Raw genomic sequence first — 15,033 nt, forward strand, 5'->3', positions numbered from 1 at the left:
ACAGGGTCATACAGCATCTCACAAGCATATATCTCCTTTGCCTCACACACACACCTTGCAGTTATTTTTTATTGTAGGTTTAATAACATGATTACACTGTGAAACAGACAAGCAAGCTAGCCGTTTCTTTTTATATCATATTCTTTTCTCTCATAAGACTTGGAAATGTTCTTTGGTAAATAAAATAGCTGTGTAAGGCTATAATGGCACGTATTGTAAACATTAACATACTATATGTATGCAATGCATGTCTGTAACAGTGCAGTCAAGGCCAACAGCAGTGGTTCACTCAGGGTGACGGGCACAGCATAAACTCAAAGGTGTGTCAGTGTGGTCTTCCACTTTTTTCATCTAGACATTCTCAGTCTTTTATATTTACAAATATCTTGCAATAATCCTTCAGTCGCACCTAATCAGCATTACACTGTCGGTTCTTACCCCACCTGAACTTTTCATAGACCCTTTAAGTATATTAAGTTGTAACACTTTTATGTAGTGTAAAAATGATTAGGCCTAAAATTATTTCTTGATGATGATCACATCAACTCAAAATCAGTTGCGCCATTTTTAGTCTCTTTAGCTAGTTCAACAGAAGATGAAATCAGAATGTGATCGGTCAAAGTTGAAGTGTGAACATTGAGAGAAAATGTTCCTCAAGGTTTGGTAGTATTTTTAAGTCAAGTTGACACTCCTCTGTTTTAACTTATAACTCAGATGATCTAATGTTGCCAGTCTGGTGTTCTAATGGTAAATAAGCCTGATGGATGTTGAGTGCCAAGGGGCAAAATGAGATGTGCCTTTCTGTTGGGAGCACCAGAATTGCACAAACTTGGTATTATTTCAAGTTACTATGTATGTATGTATGTATGTATGGTTAAACTGTGAAAAATTGATAGAATGATTTATCATTGAGTTGTTTATTAGTTGTAAACATTTCCAAGTTACCCTAGACATTCATAACCATTTCTCTCTGTTGAAATTGAAAAATATAGTGTATAAACCATTGTACATTTCCAACTTTTGCCAACTTTTTTATTATTGGCAAGAAAGTTTTCAGTGTTCTCTAGGAGTAATGGTCTAGAATTGTACAGTGGATCTCAGCATGTGGAAGATAATTTGATAATATCACCGTAAGTGTTCTGTTTTGTAATCCAACATGTGCTGTATATTTAAAAGACCTAACCGTAGAGGTTGAATACCTGGGTAAAACCCAGAATTGTATTAACAGCTGCAATATGTACCTCAGCTTTTCGCTACATGATATAAGATGCTAATATTTATATAGCATCATGTCATCTCTACCTGGTGGGGTGATGCACTGACTGACTACAGTGTAGACACACTGGAACCACAACATACATCCTCCTTTACTATGGGCTTAAACAACAGGCTAGTTGATGCCATGTCCAAGTTATTGATCTGATCACTGTCTTATCTCTAATAATTTATTCATATATTCCATGTCCCCGTTTCACTTCCAAACAATCTCGTGTGCCTGTTTGTCAAAGCTGCCTTTGCATGTGGTTAAGCCTTAAGAACTTGTGTGTATTAACTCAAATATTAAGTCATTCATTTTATGTTTTAGTGATTTGCAAATTGTTTTTGTTTTTGTTTTTTTAAAGGCCAAGTATTACTGTACTTGAGGTGTAGTTTACCATTCAAGGGACCTGCGAATGTAAAACAACACTTTGAATAGGCCCACTTCCTCATATGTCGTTTCTTCTGCTTTTTGCAGCTCTTGGTACGTTGGTAAACTTTACCCTAGAACTATCCTTTGTCTTGCAGCACATTTGGGTGTTTCTCATAAATGTGTTAACCGGTATTGTATGACAAAATCATATATACAAGGTGGAAGCATTCAAGTTGCATGGTTAGGTCGGACAAATCAGGGCCAGTAAGATCCATGGTAGGAAATTCAACCACATGTGACTCAACACAGTCTCTTTGAGGGGTTTTCTTTAAACCTACTACAATAAATTCCCATAGTAAATTTACCTAATATTTCTCGTTCATTGTATGTGTGTGGAAGACAAAAAGAAGGAAGAGATATACAAGTAGAATGTCTTATGCTTCACTTATTTATCTTTGTCATGTAAATGGCTGCATGTGTTTTTTAAAACATTACCATATATATTTGATGTGTGCACATATGCTACAGCAACATACAGTACATTGTCATTAAAGTAAAATCACCCCATGCCCACTGTTCTCTCTCTACTGTCTCTCTCACTTGCTGCCTCCACCCCTTGACTCCCTTCTGTCTCTCCACAACTTGTTGTCTGAAACTCTGCTTGGTCTCTCTGGCACAGTAACAGGCGCAGCCCGGTGGCTGTTTGTGGCCGGCTGCCAATAGAGGCTGAGAACAAGCCGTCCTGTTCTGCTTTGCTTTGCTTTGCTTTAGCGCTCCGGTCCCTTCATTGGAATGTGATGATGTTCTGTTGGAGCGCTGCCCTTTCCTCACGAGCCGCGTTTGACACCTGAGCTCTCTCTCTCTCTCTCTCTCTCTCTCTCTCTCTCTCTCTCTCTCTCTCTCTCTCTCTCTCTCTCTCTCTCTCTCTCTCTCTCTCTCTCTCTCTCTCTCTCTGTGCTCTATTTTAAGAGCCGAGGGAGTGAGTGGTCTGACCCTTCAATCATTCACACAATGTTCCCTCCTCCCTCCTCTGGAGAAGATGTCTGGTACACATGCAGACTTACACAGCTGTCCTGAGAAATTCATATACTTCTCTTTACTCTGTTTTAAGCTTTTGTTTATGTAAATGTCTACTGCACATTTTAGGTTAAAGCCATCGACACTGAATCTATCCAAACATCCCTTAAGCCAGAACTTGGACAAATGTCAACTTCACTAAAAGTAAAGTCTCAAACACACACCTGAGGGGAAAGTTGCTTCAGGCTGACTTCTGTATCTTGTAGGATACAGCAGCACTCAGGCTGTGTAATTGCTGTGTGTTAGCTGTTTGCTTGTGAGTAGTAGAGTCATGTACTCAGTAACCCCTCCAGGGCCTGATAGCATATAAGGACGTCAACCCTTGACCAGAGAATAACTGCTTCCACATGACACCACACCACTGTCGGTGGGAAAAACAGGCTGAGTGTGTGTGTGTGCGCACATGTGTGTGTACATGTGGGCGTGACAATTTAATAGTGTCTCCCTCCCATCTCAGACATAGCAAGATCACAGAGGAGTTCATGTATGTTTAAAGTCCCCAAATATTATAGTGTAGAACCACCTATGATGCCAGGATCAACATCACCTTACTACTGACAGTGTGTTTCTTTATTAGATGTTTGCTTTCGAAATGATTTGACAGTATATATGTGCAAGCTAAAAACAACTTTCAAATGTATTTCAAAGCTGTAGATGGTTTAAACATTTTGTTTAGCATTGGGATCTGAAAGTTTCAAAAAGATATAGTCCCTTCCATCAACAGTCTATATGTACCTACACATAATGTATAAAAAACCTTCTTAGATTAGGGCTTAAGAATGGAAGCTGACTCCCACACACACATCATCTACCTCTAGCATCAGCTTCATAACGACTACACATGACACCAACACCCACTGTCACAAACAACTGCTGCATGAATCTATTGTTACACAATGAGGGCACTGAGCACCAGTCCATGTGGCAAGAGGCATCAAAAGCATTGGTGTGAATAGATGACGCTGCATTTAGAACAATGCTGATCCTACGTACAGTATGGGATCACTATCTAAAACGTTGCCATGGCATCTGTAGTGGGACATCAGAGTGGCCTAGAGGCCCTTTAAAAAATGGAAACCGTATAAATTTTCAAAACACAAGGAAACATATTATAAATCATTCTTTGAAACCTATATGCTTGATAAAACTGCTACCTTTTCTCTTTATTCGTACCTTTTAGTATGATTTTCAAAATGATTTGTGACATTCACATAATGCGCCATCTGACTGGAGATGAGGAAAAAGAGCCAGGCAGTAAACCCCATTTCCTTTCTCCCATTCTGATTCAGCCCTTATTATGGAGAGTTGAGAACCCTTATTCTTAATGTTTCCTGAGGCTGACACTTCATTTTCTCCTCTTTGGTGGCTCCTTCAACAAAAGGACTAATATCTCAATAGCACCTCTCTCTCCAGTCAGCCTTGGTCTCTAGAGTGCTTCTCTCAATAGCACGCTGATATTATCTCCCCATGTTAAATTAGACCTAACGGCTGGATAAAATAGACTCAGACACTCACACCATTACAGCACACTGTCGTGACGGGGATGAATGGCCCGGGTCACATTCGCTGTACAGAATTAAAGGCCCATTTGAGACGTTTGAAGGTGGTTTAAGTATGTCAATCTTCCTTTAAGTGAGAATGAGTGGTTTGGAGAGTGCATTTACTTTTTAAAGTACTTTTGAAAGTAGAAGTACAAGGGGAAAAGCAATTCAAAGATCACATTTGGTGGAGTTAAGGTGTATCGAATTTGTGTTTTGTTGCTATCGATGACCAATGTGGATTAGCTGCATTGCAAATGGCACTCAAGACATTCTCAGTGAAGTATGCAAAGCTTGATGAAGATATTAAGTAAATAATATCACTATTATACAGAGTGACCAGCCACTCAGTGTTGTGTCCAAACGCAGCTTCAAACATTTTTCATGCTTGCCTTCCGCAGTGAATGCTGTTGTATTTTATTGTTTAACAAATATAAATTTGAGGAATATAAAGTGTCTTTTTAACAAAATATAAATATCCACTTCACTGAAAAGCTTAATTTAATAAAAACGCATATTTCTTTTGTTGTACCAACCACAGCCGTGCCTCCAGTCCGTGGACAGACAATGCTGTTACATTAGCAGTCCGCTGGAAAGCAGAGCACTTGTTGTGGAGTGGCTTGTCAAGTGTTTGTTCTGCAGATAGCGGAGCATCAGAGCATGAGCTTGAGAATGAGCATGCAGGTTGGTTGCCGGGTAGATTTGGATCCTCTGAAGTAGAGTCGGCCAGAGAGTCTGCATTGATGACTCACAGTTGGAGAGGGGAAGGGAAGGGCAGGGAGAAAAAATAGACAGGGAGAGAGGTTGGATGACAGGACATAATGAGAATGAGTGGGAAAATAGCAACAGAAATGAAAGTGAGACAGATCAAAAGAGAAGTTCTACAGACAAAGAGGCTGTAGAAGTGTTAGACAGATTTGTAGAACATAGGGAAGAAAGAAAGAGATAGAGAGTCTGTATATGGGATGAGATGGTTGTCACTTGGTCTGATGTGGGGCTATGACCCCATACAACAAGTGAGGCCAGAGGCTAGTAGATCCGGTTCAGCTCCGTACTGCTGTGTAAACCCCAGCAGGCAAATATCCTCGCTCATCATTCACCATAAATGATTGACTTAAACCTTTGGCCAGGCACAACACTGTCTGCCATGAACAGATGTGTACGTGCATGTCCTTCAAATTATTCAGTGACCTTTGCCCTTATTGTGATGCTGATGTGTCTTCATCGCATGTAGTAAGATTCATCAGCTCTGCCATAGGAATAACTGTGCTTAGATTCACAAGGCATTTTTCCTCAACTGTGCCCTACACTTTGTTGTGGATGAAGGGTCATGTGTTTTATAATCTGTGATAACAAGTTGGGTGCATCCTCTCTGGAATCCCTCCTCACAGCGCCCCCTGCTGGTGCAGTTTTGCACAAAGCATTGTGAATGGAGTCCTGCTCTAGCAATGATAGCCTGCATGTAGCTTCTTTTTCTGTCATCCATTGAGGAGGGATCTCAGTCTTTCAGTGACATTATTGACGCAGTTTTTCAAAATCAAAATATTCTTGCAACCCAGGATGTTATTTACACTCTGTAGCGAAGCATCTGGGAATGCTGTGCAAGGCAAAAAGATGAAGGGAATACCAAGTCAACCTGGGAGGCTTTTCCACTTCCACAGTGTGCAAACAGCTACATTTCAAAACAGCATCATCCCTATAATATTTGATGGAGTGAAGTCTCTCTGTCAGTACAGTATGCCCTCAGGTTCCAGTAATAAATATTTCTGGATGGAGGGTGGCAGGGGCAGCTGTCCGATGTCGGTGTGGCAGCGCCTGCCCAGCTTGGCTCTGATGGCACACCTGGCCAGGTGTAGCAGGGTGCGAGGGGTGTTGGTGCAAACAGCAAACAAAGAGTCGTAGAATTCTTCATGACGCTGCAGGGAGAAAAGAAAGAATCAAAGACAACATTTTAGACTAACTTAAATAGAAGACACAATAGAGTTTTACCATTCACATTCAGCATTTTCATATAACTGAGAGGCATGTGGTGAGGAAGGCCAATGTAATGTTCTTTTATTGTGCTTTCATTTTCAGTTTTTTATTTAAACCTATTGTAAGTGAACCAAATATCCATTACAACAGGTCAACAACGTTTTGAATTGAACTGCTATAGTGTTCTTACTCTTGATATGCAATCAAGGGCTAAGAGCAGACAAGAAGAGAGCAGGAATGCTTTTTAGATACCCATTAACAGGAGTGTGCACTGGCAAAACACTTCATAACATACTTGCAGAGTACTTGTCTACCTTGTAGCAGTCGTCAGGAATGGCAGCTCTCCACTTCTTCGTGGGTTTTAAACGTTCGTAAGAGTTGACCATGATTTCTACGGCTTTGGGGAAGTCATAGCAGGTCTGCAACACCTGTACAACACAACACAGTAGTTCAAATACACAAAAGACAAGCATATTCTGAAATGACTGAAGAGTTGCAAGAAGCCCAACTTGACCAGAGCTGTGCAATCCTCACCCACCTACTGTGCTACTGTACCTTGTGGAACTGGGGCGGGTAGATGCGTGCTGCGTTGTGGTTGAGCAGCAGCTGGTAGCAGAGCTCGGGGATGGCCATGGCCCTGACGTCCGTCACTTTGAGGAGATACTGGATGGGGGCGCAGCCGTTGATGTCCATGGCCCGCGTGTCCGCTCCGGCCTCCAGCAGCATCTGCATCAGGACGTGGTCGCAGTTCCACGCCGCCTTGTGGAGAGCGGTTTTATTGTCCTCTTCTTGGAGGTTGGGGTCTGGAACAGAGGGCTTAGGTACGGCAAAATGTTGTTGGAACCAAAACTGCATGTCATGAGTTGAGCCTCAGGACCCTCACCTGCTTTGTGGTCCAGCAGGATGCGACAGACAAGGTGGTGATCTTGGCTGTAGATTTGCTCTTTGGTGTCTAGAGTCCAGAAGGCTGCAGTGATCAGGGGCGTCTCCTGGCGAGAGTTGAATGCGTCCACAGAAGCGCCGTGGGTCAAGTACAGAGCCACCAGCTCTGGGATGCCGAATCTGGCTGCTGTGTGTAAGGGTGTGTCCTCATCGTTGTTCTGGCTGGGCATGTTCACTTTTCCACCTGAAAGGGAAAACAAGACTGATTATGTTTTTGTTTTGGATGTTTTTATGCTCTCTGTAGCTTGTCGTTCCTTTGCACTTTCACCCATCTACTAATCAATTTACTGATCTATCCAACCAAGGATTCCCTCTCTCCATCCTTCCCTCCCTGCCCTCCTGACCTTTGAGGATGAGCTGCTTGGCACAGTCCACAGACTCCCTGGTGATACAGTAGTGGAGGGGTGTGTGTCCGCTCAGCGATAGGCCGTTGACCCTGGCCCCGTGGGCCAATAGCAAGGCCGCACAGTCGGCGTTGGAGACCTCGCAGGCCACGTGCAGCGGCGTCTTCCCATTGGGCATCCGGTTGACCGCCGCCCCTTCCTGAAGGAGCACCAGCGCTGTTTCTACGGCATTGTACATCACACACACATGGAGCCCCATCGCCCAGGACTTCTCCAGTTTGTAGCCTGGCAGCCAGTAACCTGTAGGAGATCGGAGGGACAAAAAGAGTTTCGTAATTACAGCAAAGGCCAAGGACACTTATGGTTTTCTGACTTAGATTTACAGCTCAGATGATTATTAGAAAAAGATACAGTACAGGGATAATGTTGAAGATAAAATAAATGATAAATCAGGATGCTGCATTGCAGTATGTCTACTCCATTCTAGTTGGCCACAGGTTGTATGTCATTGAGATTCACCCAGTGTAGCTCACGGTTCCTGTCAAGATCCAGCTTTAGATTCAGTGGAGGTTTGGCACCACTCAGTGGATAAACTGCAGAACTAATCCTGTATCTATGCTATTCAGGAAGTGTGGAATTGAATCATCCAAACAAATAGGTATCTATGTTTCTTAACTAATGCTTTGTCTTAATGTATAATCATATATAGTCTTGTATTTCACTGTGGATAGTCCTCTAATTTTCATTTACTAGAATATGATTACGGTACCTATCTGAACTGTGTCTGAACACTTAGTACATGTTAAACGCAATCATACCAACAGTCATTTTGTTGGTGTTGGTGTTGGTGTTGGTGAGGTGTGGATGCCCAGACTAAATGTGTACCTCCTCTCCTACCTTGTTTGTATGAGGCCAGGACCATGCTGCGGTCCTCCACCTCCAGGACGGTGTTTATGTCTAGGTTGGTGGTGTGGAGGATCTGCAGGACCTCCTGGGTGTCGTTCCTCTGCAGGGCCTTCAGGAAGCGCTCCTTCAGCTGCTTGGCAGCCAGCTGTCTGGGGCTGAACTCCTCCATGACCGCCCCCGCCAACCCGGCCGGACCTGCCACTGGCTCTAACGCTCTCAACACAGCATGGAGAAGATTGGAGATGAACTCACAAATAGTGATGATGAATGTGGCGAGCATACCCACTGTGGAGGGCTTGTGTAACCCCAGCCATAGGATATAGGAAGTCTGGAAGGAAGGAAGGAAGAAGGAAGTGGAATAGAGGAAGAGGGGGAGCAAGTGACAGGAGAAAGTTGGTTGGAGGGAAATAGAATAGCCCCGGAGTAAAATTAGGCTGGATATAAATAGAATGGAGAGAGGGAGGGACTGACTGTGGTTGACTCTGGGCCAGTCAAATGTTTATCTCCCATAGTCCGCTGAGATGTCCACTGACAGAAAGGCATCATGGGGAATAACAGCGGATGGTCACATGACAGAAAGGTTTGCAAATATAGGGCCATGTGAGCATGAGAGGAGTGTGGCAGGGGTTTCAGAGAGGAAGCTGGCTGTCCCATTCATTCTGCACCATTCTTAAAATGACTGACTCTTTTGACTCTACAGTGCAAAGTATCAATGCAAGCTGTTGAGTTTTACCATGAGCAATGTTCAAGATGGAGTAGAAGAAAAAAGAACAATTTGCCATAACATGATTTTTCTCTCTCATGTCTCTGATTGTTCTGTACCTGTTGGTCTGTTTTGGTGCATGGGACATACATACATACATACATACATACATACATACATACATACATACATACATCTGTTGTCTACCTCTCTGTGGACAGTGTTGTCTTGTGACATTTGTGTTTTTAAGAGCCCCTCATGAAATTCCAGATGGGTACCAAATGAACACCAAAACTACACAGAGCAAGACAGACAAATGGTGAAAAAAAGAAGAAACAAAAGCAAACCACTGACAGTGACTGCACATTTTATTCAGTGTGACAGGTAGCTGCCCTTTCAACTTTTCAGAATGCAAAAAAGAGAGCAAGGTAATGACAAAAAAGGAGGAGGAGGAGAAAGCGCAGCTTTTAAAATAGTGAAAGCATGGCTAGCAATTTGTGGTGATTATCTTTCGCTCTCTACACATTCCTATGCACACGAAAGACAAACATCCAATGAACCCTTCCGGACACGACTCAAACGTTCGTTTTCGCCTGCCAGGAGCACCAGGGTCTCGTCCATAGATTGGTTTCATGGTGACAGGCAAGCTCAGTCAAGCACAAACATTTGAGATCACATTTTGGGCCAGGTCTGACCTTTACCCTCCTCAGCCTTCCCACAAACTGTACACCACACACTGACACAATAGAAAACAAGGCTTCTTTAGGATTCATACAGCATATTGCTTTCAGTGTTTTACTGTACATACAAAAGTGATAAGAGTGCTGTCCGTCGACTGACTGACAGGGTGGGGTATTCACAGAAAGGTTCAAGTGTTACAAAATATTTCATAAGAATACATCATGATCAGGTTACATTATTGGAGCAGCACTTAAGCAGTACTTCGGTAGTTTGAGAGGAAGTCTAAAACCACAAGCACAAGGGGAAAGGATGGAACTTTTGTTCTCGTTTTGCAAATTCCAAATGACATACAAACTTTAAATCCTCATCGCTAATCACTTCATTTGATGATAACCATTTAAATCTAAAATCACTTTTAATGAACATTTTTAATGATTTTTTTTTTTTTTGGCAAAAAGAAGTAATCATACAGTTCTGCATAAATCATTATTAGGTGTTAATAATACTCTAATGTATAAGTTATCATAAACAATAGTCAGATGCTTCATTAAATACAGAAATAAATAAATAATAACATTAACAGATTAATGATACCTGTATCATTGTGGCATTGCATGGAGGTATCACGTCAGAATTTACACATTTGTAATCCACATTGTTCCTGTTCTTAACCCTTCAGCATTAAACCAGGCAGCGCCTTTAAGACAAATGGGAATCATATCCAAAGCTGCCTTCATTACCGTCACGGTGACACTGCCGTCTCTACATTTAATGTAAACATATGGAATGATTCTCAGAGAAAAAACAATGTAATAGAGGGAACAGGTCTTGAGTGAGCTTCATAATCATAAGACAAGTATTGCATAAACCAAGTACACATGTCAAAATCATTTCAAAGGTATTTTTTTCTCTAACAAGTAAATCAAAATGTTTTGAGCCTTACTGAACCAAGTTCATAACAAAATTAAAACAGACTATATTGCATGTATCTAGTGCAATTTCTAAGATTTCCATCATTTGTATTGTTTTCCTGCTGTAACCTGTAAGGTCAAAGTCCTGCAACAAGTCCAGTTTCAATTGCAATTATCTTTAAGATAGTGTCTTCTCAACTTGCACCTGTCTACTCTGCTTTCTTATGTCTTTCTGGCCACAGAGGCAAACTATCTGTAAGGTAGCATCCCTAAATATTCACCAGAATATTCCAGAAATCATAAGAGCTAAATCAAATCAAAATGAATTGTTACATGGTCGATTTGCATGGGTGAACTTTGATTTTGCTCTAAAAAAACCCCCAAACAAATAGAAATGGATGACTCAGAAGATCAGTCACTGTGTTTTAACACTCACACAGAAGCGGGTAGAGTTCAGAAAAAGTCTACTCTAGAGTTTCTAAAGGCAGCGGTTGGGTATTACTTTGTTATTGAGAGAATATAAAAAGAGGTCAAAAGCAGGTTACAGGCGGAGTCAAAGCAACATTATGCATATAAGCAGGAGGTTTAATTTTGTCATCCTGTTTTTTGTGGTATGGTCTGGTATGTTACAAAGCCATGGTTACATTGTACCCGGAGTCTCCATTAGAGCCAAGTCAGTCCAGTGAACATGTCCTTGTTATCATTCATATCTTGAGAATTGCTTTAGTATGGTACATATATACTGTAAGGAAGATTGGACAAGCCAGTGCAGTAGTTTAACTTCCAGTGTTTGCATTCCAGTGTTCTTGAAAGTACTGAGAGAGCTCGTTTCTCCCAATAAAACTTGGTTCCTGCTTGAAGTCCTATTGAAAAGTTCCAGTGTTGCATTCTTCAGCAGTGAAAGGAAGCAGCATGGGGACACCTTGTGGCGGGACATGAGTATTGCCCCATATTTTTCCACCACACAGGCCTTACCTGTATGTGCTTCATCAAAGCTATAAGGAGATTCCATTGATCTATGTATCTGAACAGGATATACATAATTCTATCAAAAATGGCACATTAGACATATTTGTATCTATATTTATCACTGTATATGTACATGGTCATTATGTCTAAAGGTGCTATGATACACATCTACAAAGATGGGTAACACAGACGGCTCTGAAGATGATATGTTTGGGATGAGGATGAGGTGGATTTCTCACAAACCTACTCTGGATATGAATAAATAAACCCAATTTACAGCAATGAACAGCAAAATAAATAGAATCGAGCAGGTTTCAAAATGGTTAAAAGGACAGTATGGGTGTAGATCAGGTGAATGAAGGGGCAGCATCCTATTATCCAACTGTATGCTCATTTTGGTTTCATTTGCTTGGTGAAAAAGTCACTCGACAGTCTCCAACAGTTGGGCGTGGAGCTCCACCACTGAGCTATTTGGAACGATTGAGTAGGCGTCCCCCAGGGCTCCACTGTGGGCCCTACTGACGTTCTGTTCCCCGAGATGCTACTTGGTGTGGAAGTGGTGCTACAGTAAAGAGGGAGGACTTGGTCTACGGAGTCGGTTCACTCTGCCGCCTCTTCTTTGCGGCCCTGTTTCTGCTGCTGTTCCAGCTCTCTCTTCCGTAGCTTCTCGCGCTGCTTCTCCATCTTCTCACGGTTCCTCTTGGCCTTCTCCATCAGAACCTTAAGGTCCTTGATCTTCTTCTTGATCAGGGCGCGGTCCTGGGAAGAAGTGACACCAAGGGCCTGCAACAAATGGACACACATAAGCATCCGTCTGCCATAGCTCTACCCATGTATATGTATTAAAAACACGTAGGTTTAACTCGCCTTGAGCTCAGTGCTGTCCAGCTGCAGCAACTGTTCTCCATCTATGTTTTTGGCAGTGAATTCTGGGATATGGTGTTCCAGGTTGAGGCCCATGAGCCAGCGGGCCACTTGCTGGGAGGTCCACTCTGTAATGCTGCGGTTCTGCCACTGGTGCTGCTTAGGGAACTGACCCTCGTCTAGGATCTACACACACACACACAAGCAGCAGAGAGAAAGATAGAGACAACTCCAACTTTTCCAATTCTAACATAATTGTCCATGCATCTAAAAATGTGCATCTGCTACAGTACACTGGATGAATAATGAGTTCAGATGGAATCAACAGCACCATGAAAGAAAGTTTCCAGAGTGACAACTCTGTTCAGGAGAGAGACATGCACAGAAAACTCACTCTAGGCTGTGAATGCATGGAAATGAACCACAGACAAACAGCATACACTCAGTAGACGAGTACAGACACGCATGCAGTAAAACACATCTGCTGTGTAGGCCTGCTGCCTCAGTCTCACCTCATCATCTATCATATCCAGACTCTGAATGTGGCAGCATAGAGGACAACAGAAGATGACTGGGTTGTTAGCAGAACAACACATGGAGCAGAAACAAAATGGCTTCCATTTTGTTCCATGCCAGCATCTTTAGTTTGTTCAGTTTCTTAGTTTATATAATGAAGTTCACTATTTGGGAAGCTGATTATGGTACATGGCTGACAAGATGAAACGCTGCATCAAAAAGCTTAATTAAAATATGGTACATAAGATTTCACCGCATCAGAGATGCACCTTATGTACAAGCACAAATTATATGGAACTATGGGAAATGGGATATTTTAACACTTCCTAATGTGACCAAATGCCACTAACCCAGCCTGATTTAGTTAATAATTCCCCTACTACGCAAAATAAACATTTTACTCCTCTGAATGCAAAGAATAATCTATGAAAAACAAAAATAACACTCCTACAATGTGCCTGTTCTTCCATGCTGGGTCACAAATTAGCCTTTTTATTCCCCGCATCAGTGCATCCCCATACATCGTCCTTATTTACATCCCTCACAGTAAACCCTTGGGCCTACAGGGAGTAAATTCTCTCCATCTCTTCTAGCAGATAAATGAAGGTACATGGCTGTAAGTGTACCTCATCTGAGGAGAGCACCAGGGTGTGTGAGCGTCCGGACATCTTGGCCTCAGTCAGCAGGCCACTGATCTCCACTGAGCTGGTGCTGCTGGCACTCAGATCATCATTCAAAGCAGGACCCTGAGGCATAAAAAACACATTCATGAGGCTATCAGTGACAGCCAACTGGGTCTGAGACTAACTTGGAGAGCGCTTCAGTCTGATTTATTTTCCTGTGGAGTGTTATTAATTAAAAGTGACGTGATGCTGCATTAGTAAGCTGATGTTGTGTATTTAATCAAACATGAGTGAATGAATCAGAAAGAAAAAAGGCATTTCTACTAAGGATGTGCCAGAATGATTTATTATTGAAAGAAATTATTCAACAGCTTCATAATCAACTTTCTAATGTGTTTTACTGGAGTAAAATAAAGAATATTCCAGTGTTCCCCAGTTATTAATGCAACTGGACTGGCATCAAAACAACAGAGTGCACAGAAGTCAAACTAAGCAATAAGTTGCTTTTTGCTACTGCTAGAAATACAATGAAAAGTAGACTGATAAGTTTAAAGAACCTGCAATAATACATCACTTGGTTGCTGTTTGATTGACTGCGAGAAGGTGGGGTCGTACACATCCCTCATTTTAATAATGTTCTTTTATAGCACAAACCGTAAATGTGATTAGTGGTCAGAAATTATGTAGTGGAGCTGTAGGCAATCTAACTCCAGAAATATGAGTATGGGTCCATCTCTAGATTTATCTCTCTCTTTCTCTCTCGCTGTCCTATGTGTGTGTAGATAGATAATAGATGGATAGACAGAGATATTTATCTTGATGCTCTGTCAACATTGTTTGTAAACTTTCATGCCAGTAAAGCAAATTGAATTGAATTGAGAAAGATAGAGAAAGAGAGAGAGCGGGAAAGAGAAAGAGAGAAAGAGATGAAGTGTCCAAGTGTGGATATTCAGGGAATTTAACTATTCCCAGCAGTCCTCTGAATAAAAAACAGACGAACAAAGGCAGTAATGGATACACATCATGTCAGCGGTGTCAAACACTAAAAGTAAAACCCAGCACTAAACTCCTGTTAGACTGTTTTTAATGTGAGATTTTGTACTGGATCAGTCGAGAGCTTTGCCTCACATCTACTGCAGCTGTACACTGTTGCTTGAAGCAGTTCTTTGACTCTCACCACTGTCTGAAGTAAAAACTGAGAGATTATTCTTACAGGTTTAAGCTTTGAGCTTTCAGGGCTGAATCCCGACTTGAGAGCTCCACATAACTATTAATGCGCATAAATTCTGCATTGATCTAAATTTTGATGTGCACTCGTCTTAAGCTGAGAATGTGTCCTTGGAGAGGGCTGGATT

The 15,033-nt window shown here is 41.9% G+C and overlaps 2 protein-coding genes across 2 annotated transcripts in view; both read right to left on the reverse strand.

Annotated features, from left to right (window-relative positions):
* Nucleotides 1-5,972: 5,972 nt before the first annotated feature.
* Nucleotides 5,973-8,691, reverse strand: asb4 (ankyrin repeat and SOCS box containing 4). Its single transcript, XM_078290578.1, has 6 exons — nt 8,403-8,691; nt 7,506-7,805; nt 7,103-7,345; nt 6,775-7,022; nt 6,534-6,647; nt 5,973-6,161 (listed from the first exon to the last, which is right to left on the reverse strand). The coding sequence occupies exons 1-6, from the start codon at nt 8,689-8,691 to the stop codon at nt 5,973-5,975; spliced, it is 1,383 nt and encodes a 460-aa protein (XP_078146704.1).
* An 811-nt stretch (nt 8,692-9,502) lies between these two features.
* The window catches only part of ppp1r9a (protein phosphatase 1, regulatory subunit 9A), a 52,477-nt gene continuing 46,946 nt past the window's right edge, over nt 9,503-15,033 (reverse strand). Inside the window, exons 16-19 of the mRNA XM_071910765.2 lie at nt 13,682-13,801; nt 13,052-13,075; nt 12,543-12,725; nt 9,503-12,458 (exon numbers count right to left, since the gene is read on the reverse strand). Coding sequence (XP_071766866.2) covers nt 12,276-12,458; nt 12,543-12,725; nt 13,052-13,075; nt 13,682-13,801 — 510 coding nt within the window. The 3' untranslated portion in view covers nt 9,503-12,275. The remainder of the gene's footprint in view (nt 12,459-12,542; nt 12,726-13,051; nt 13,076-13,681; nt 13,802-15,033) is intronic.

Source organism: Centroberyx gerrardi, chromosome 19 (assembly GCF_048128805.1).
Source record: "Centroberyx gerrardi isolate f3 chromosome 19, fCenGer3.hap1.cur.20231027, whole genome shotgun sequence".
Taxonomy (NCBI): domain Eukaryota; kingdom Metazoa; phylum Chordata; class Actinopteri; order Beryciformes; family Berycidae; genus Centroberyx; species Centroberyx gerrardi.

Bases quoted from the DNA above. Each gene is read 5' to 3' on its own strand.
- asb4 (XM_078290578.1), bottom strand. From the start codon at position 8,691: ATGCTCGCCACATTCATCATCACTATTTGTGAGTTCATCTCCAATCTT. The intron at 7,346-7,505 runs GTCAGGAGGGCA...TTTCCCTTTCAG, and splicing joins CAAGCAGCTCATCCTCAAAG to GTGGAAAAGTGAACATGCCC. The intron at 6,648-6,774 runs GTACAGTAGCAC...TGTGTTGTACAG, and splicing joins ACCCGCCCCAGTTCCACAAG to GTGTTGCAGACCTGCTATGA.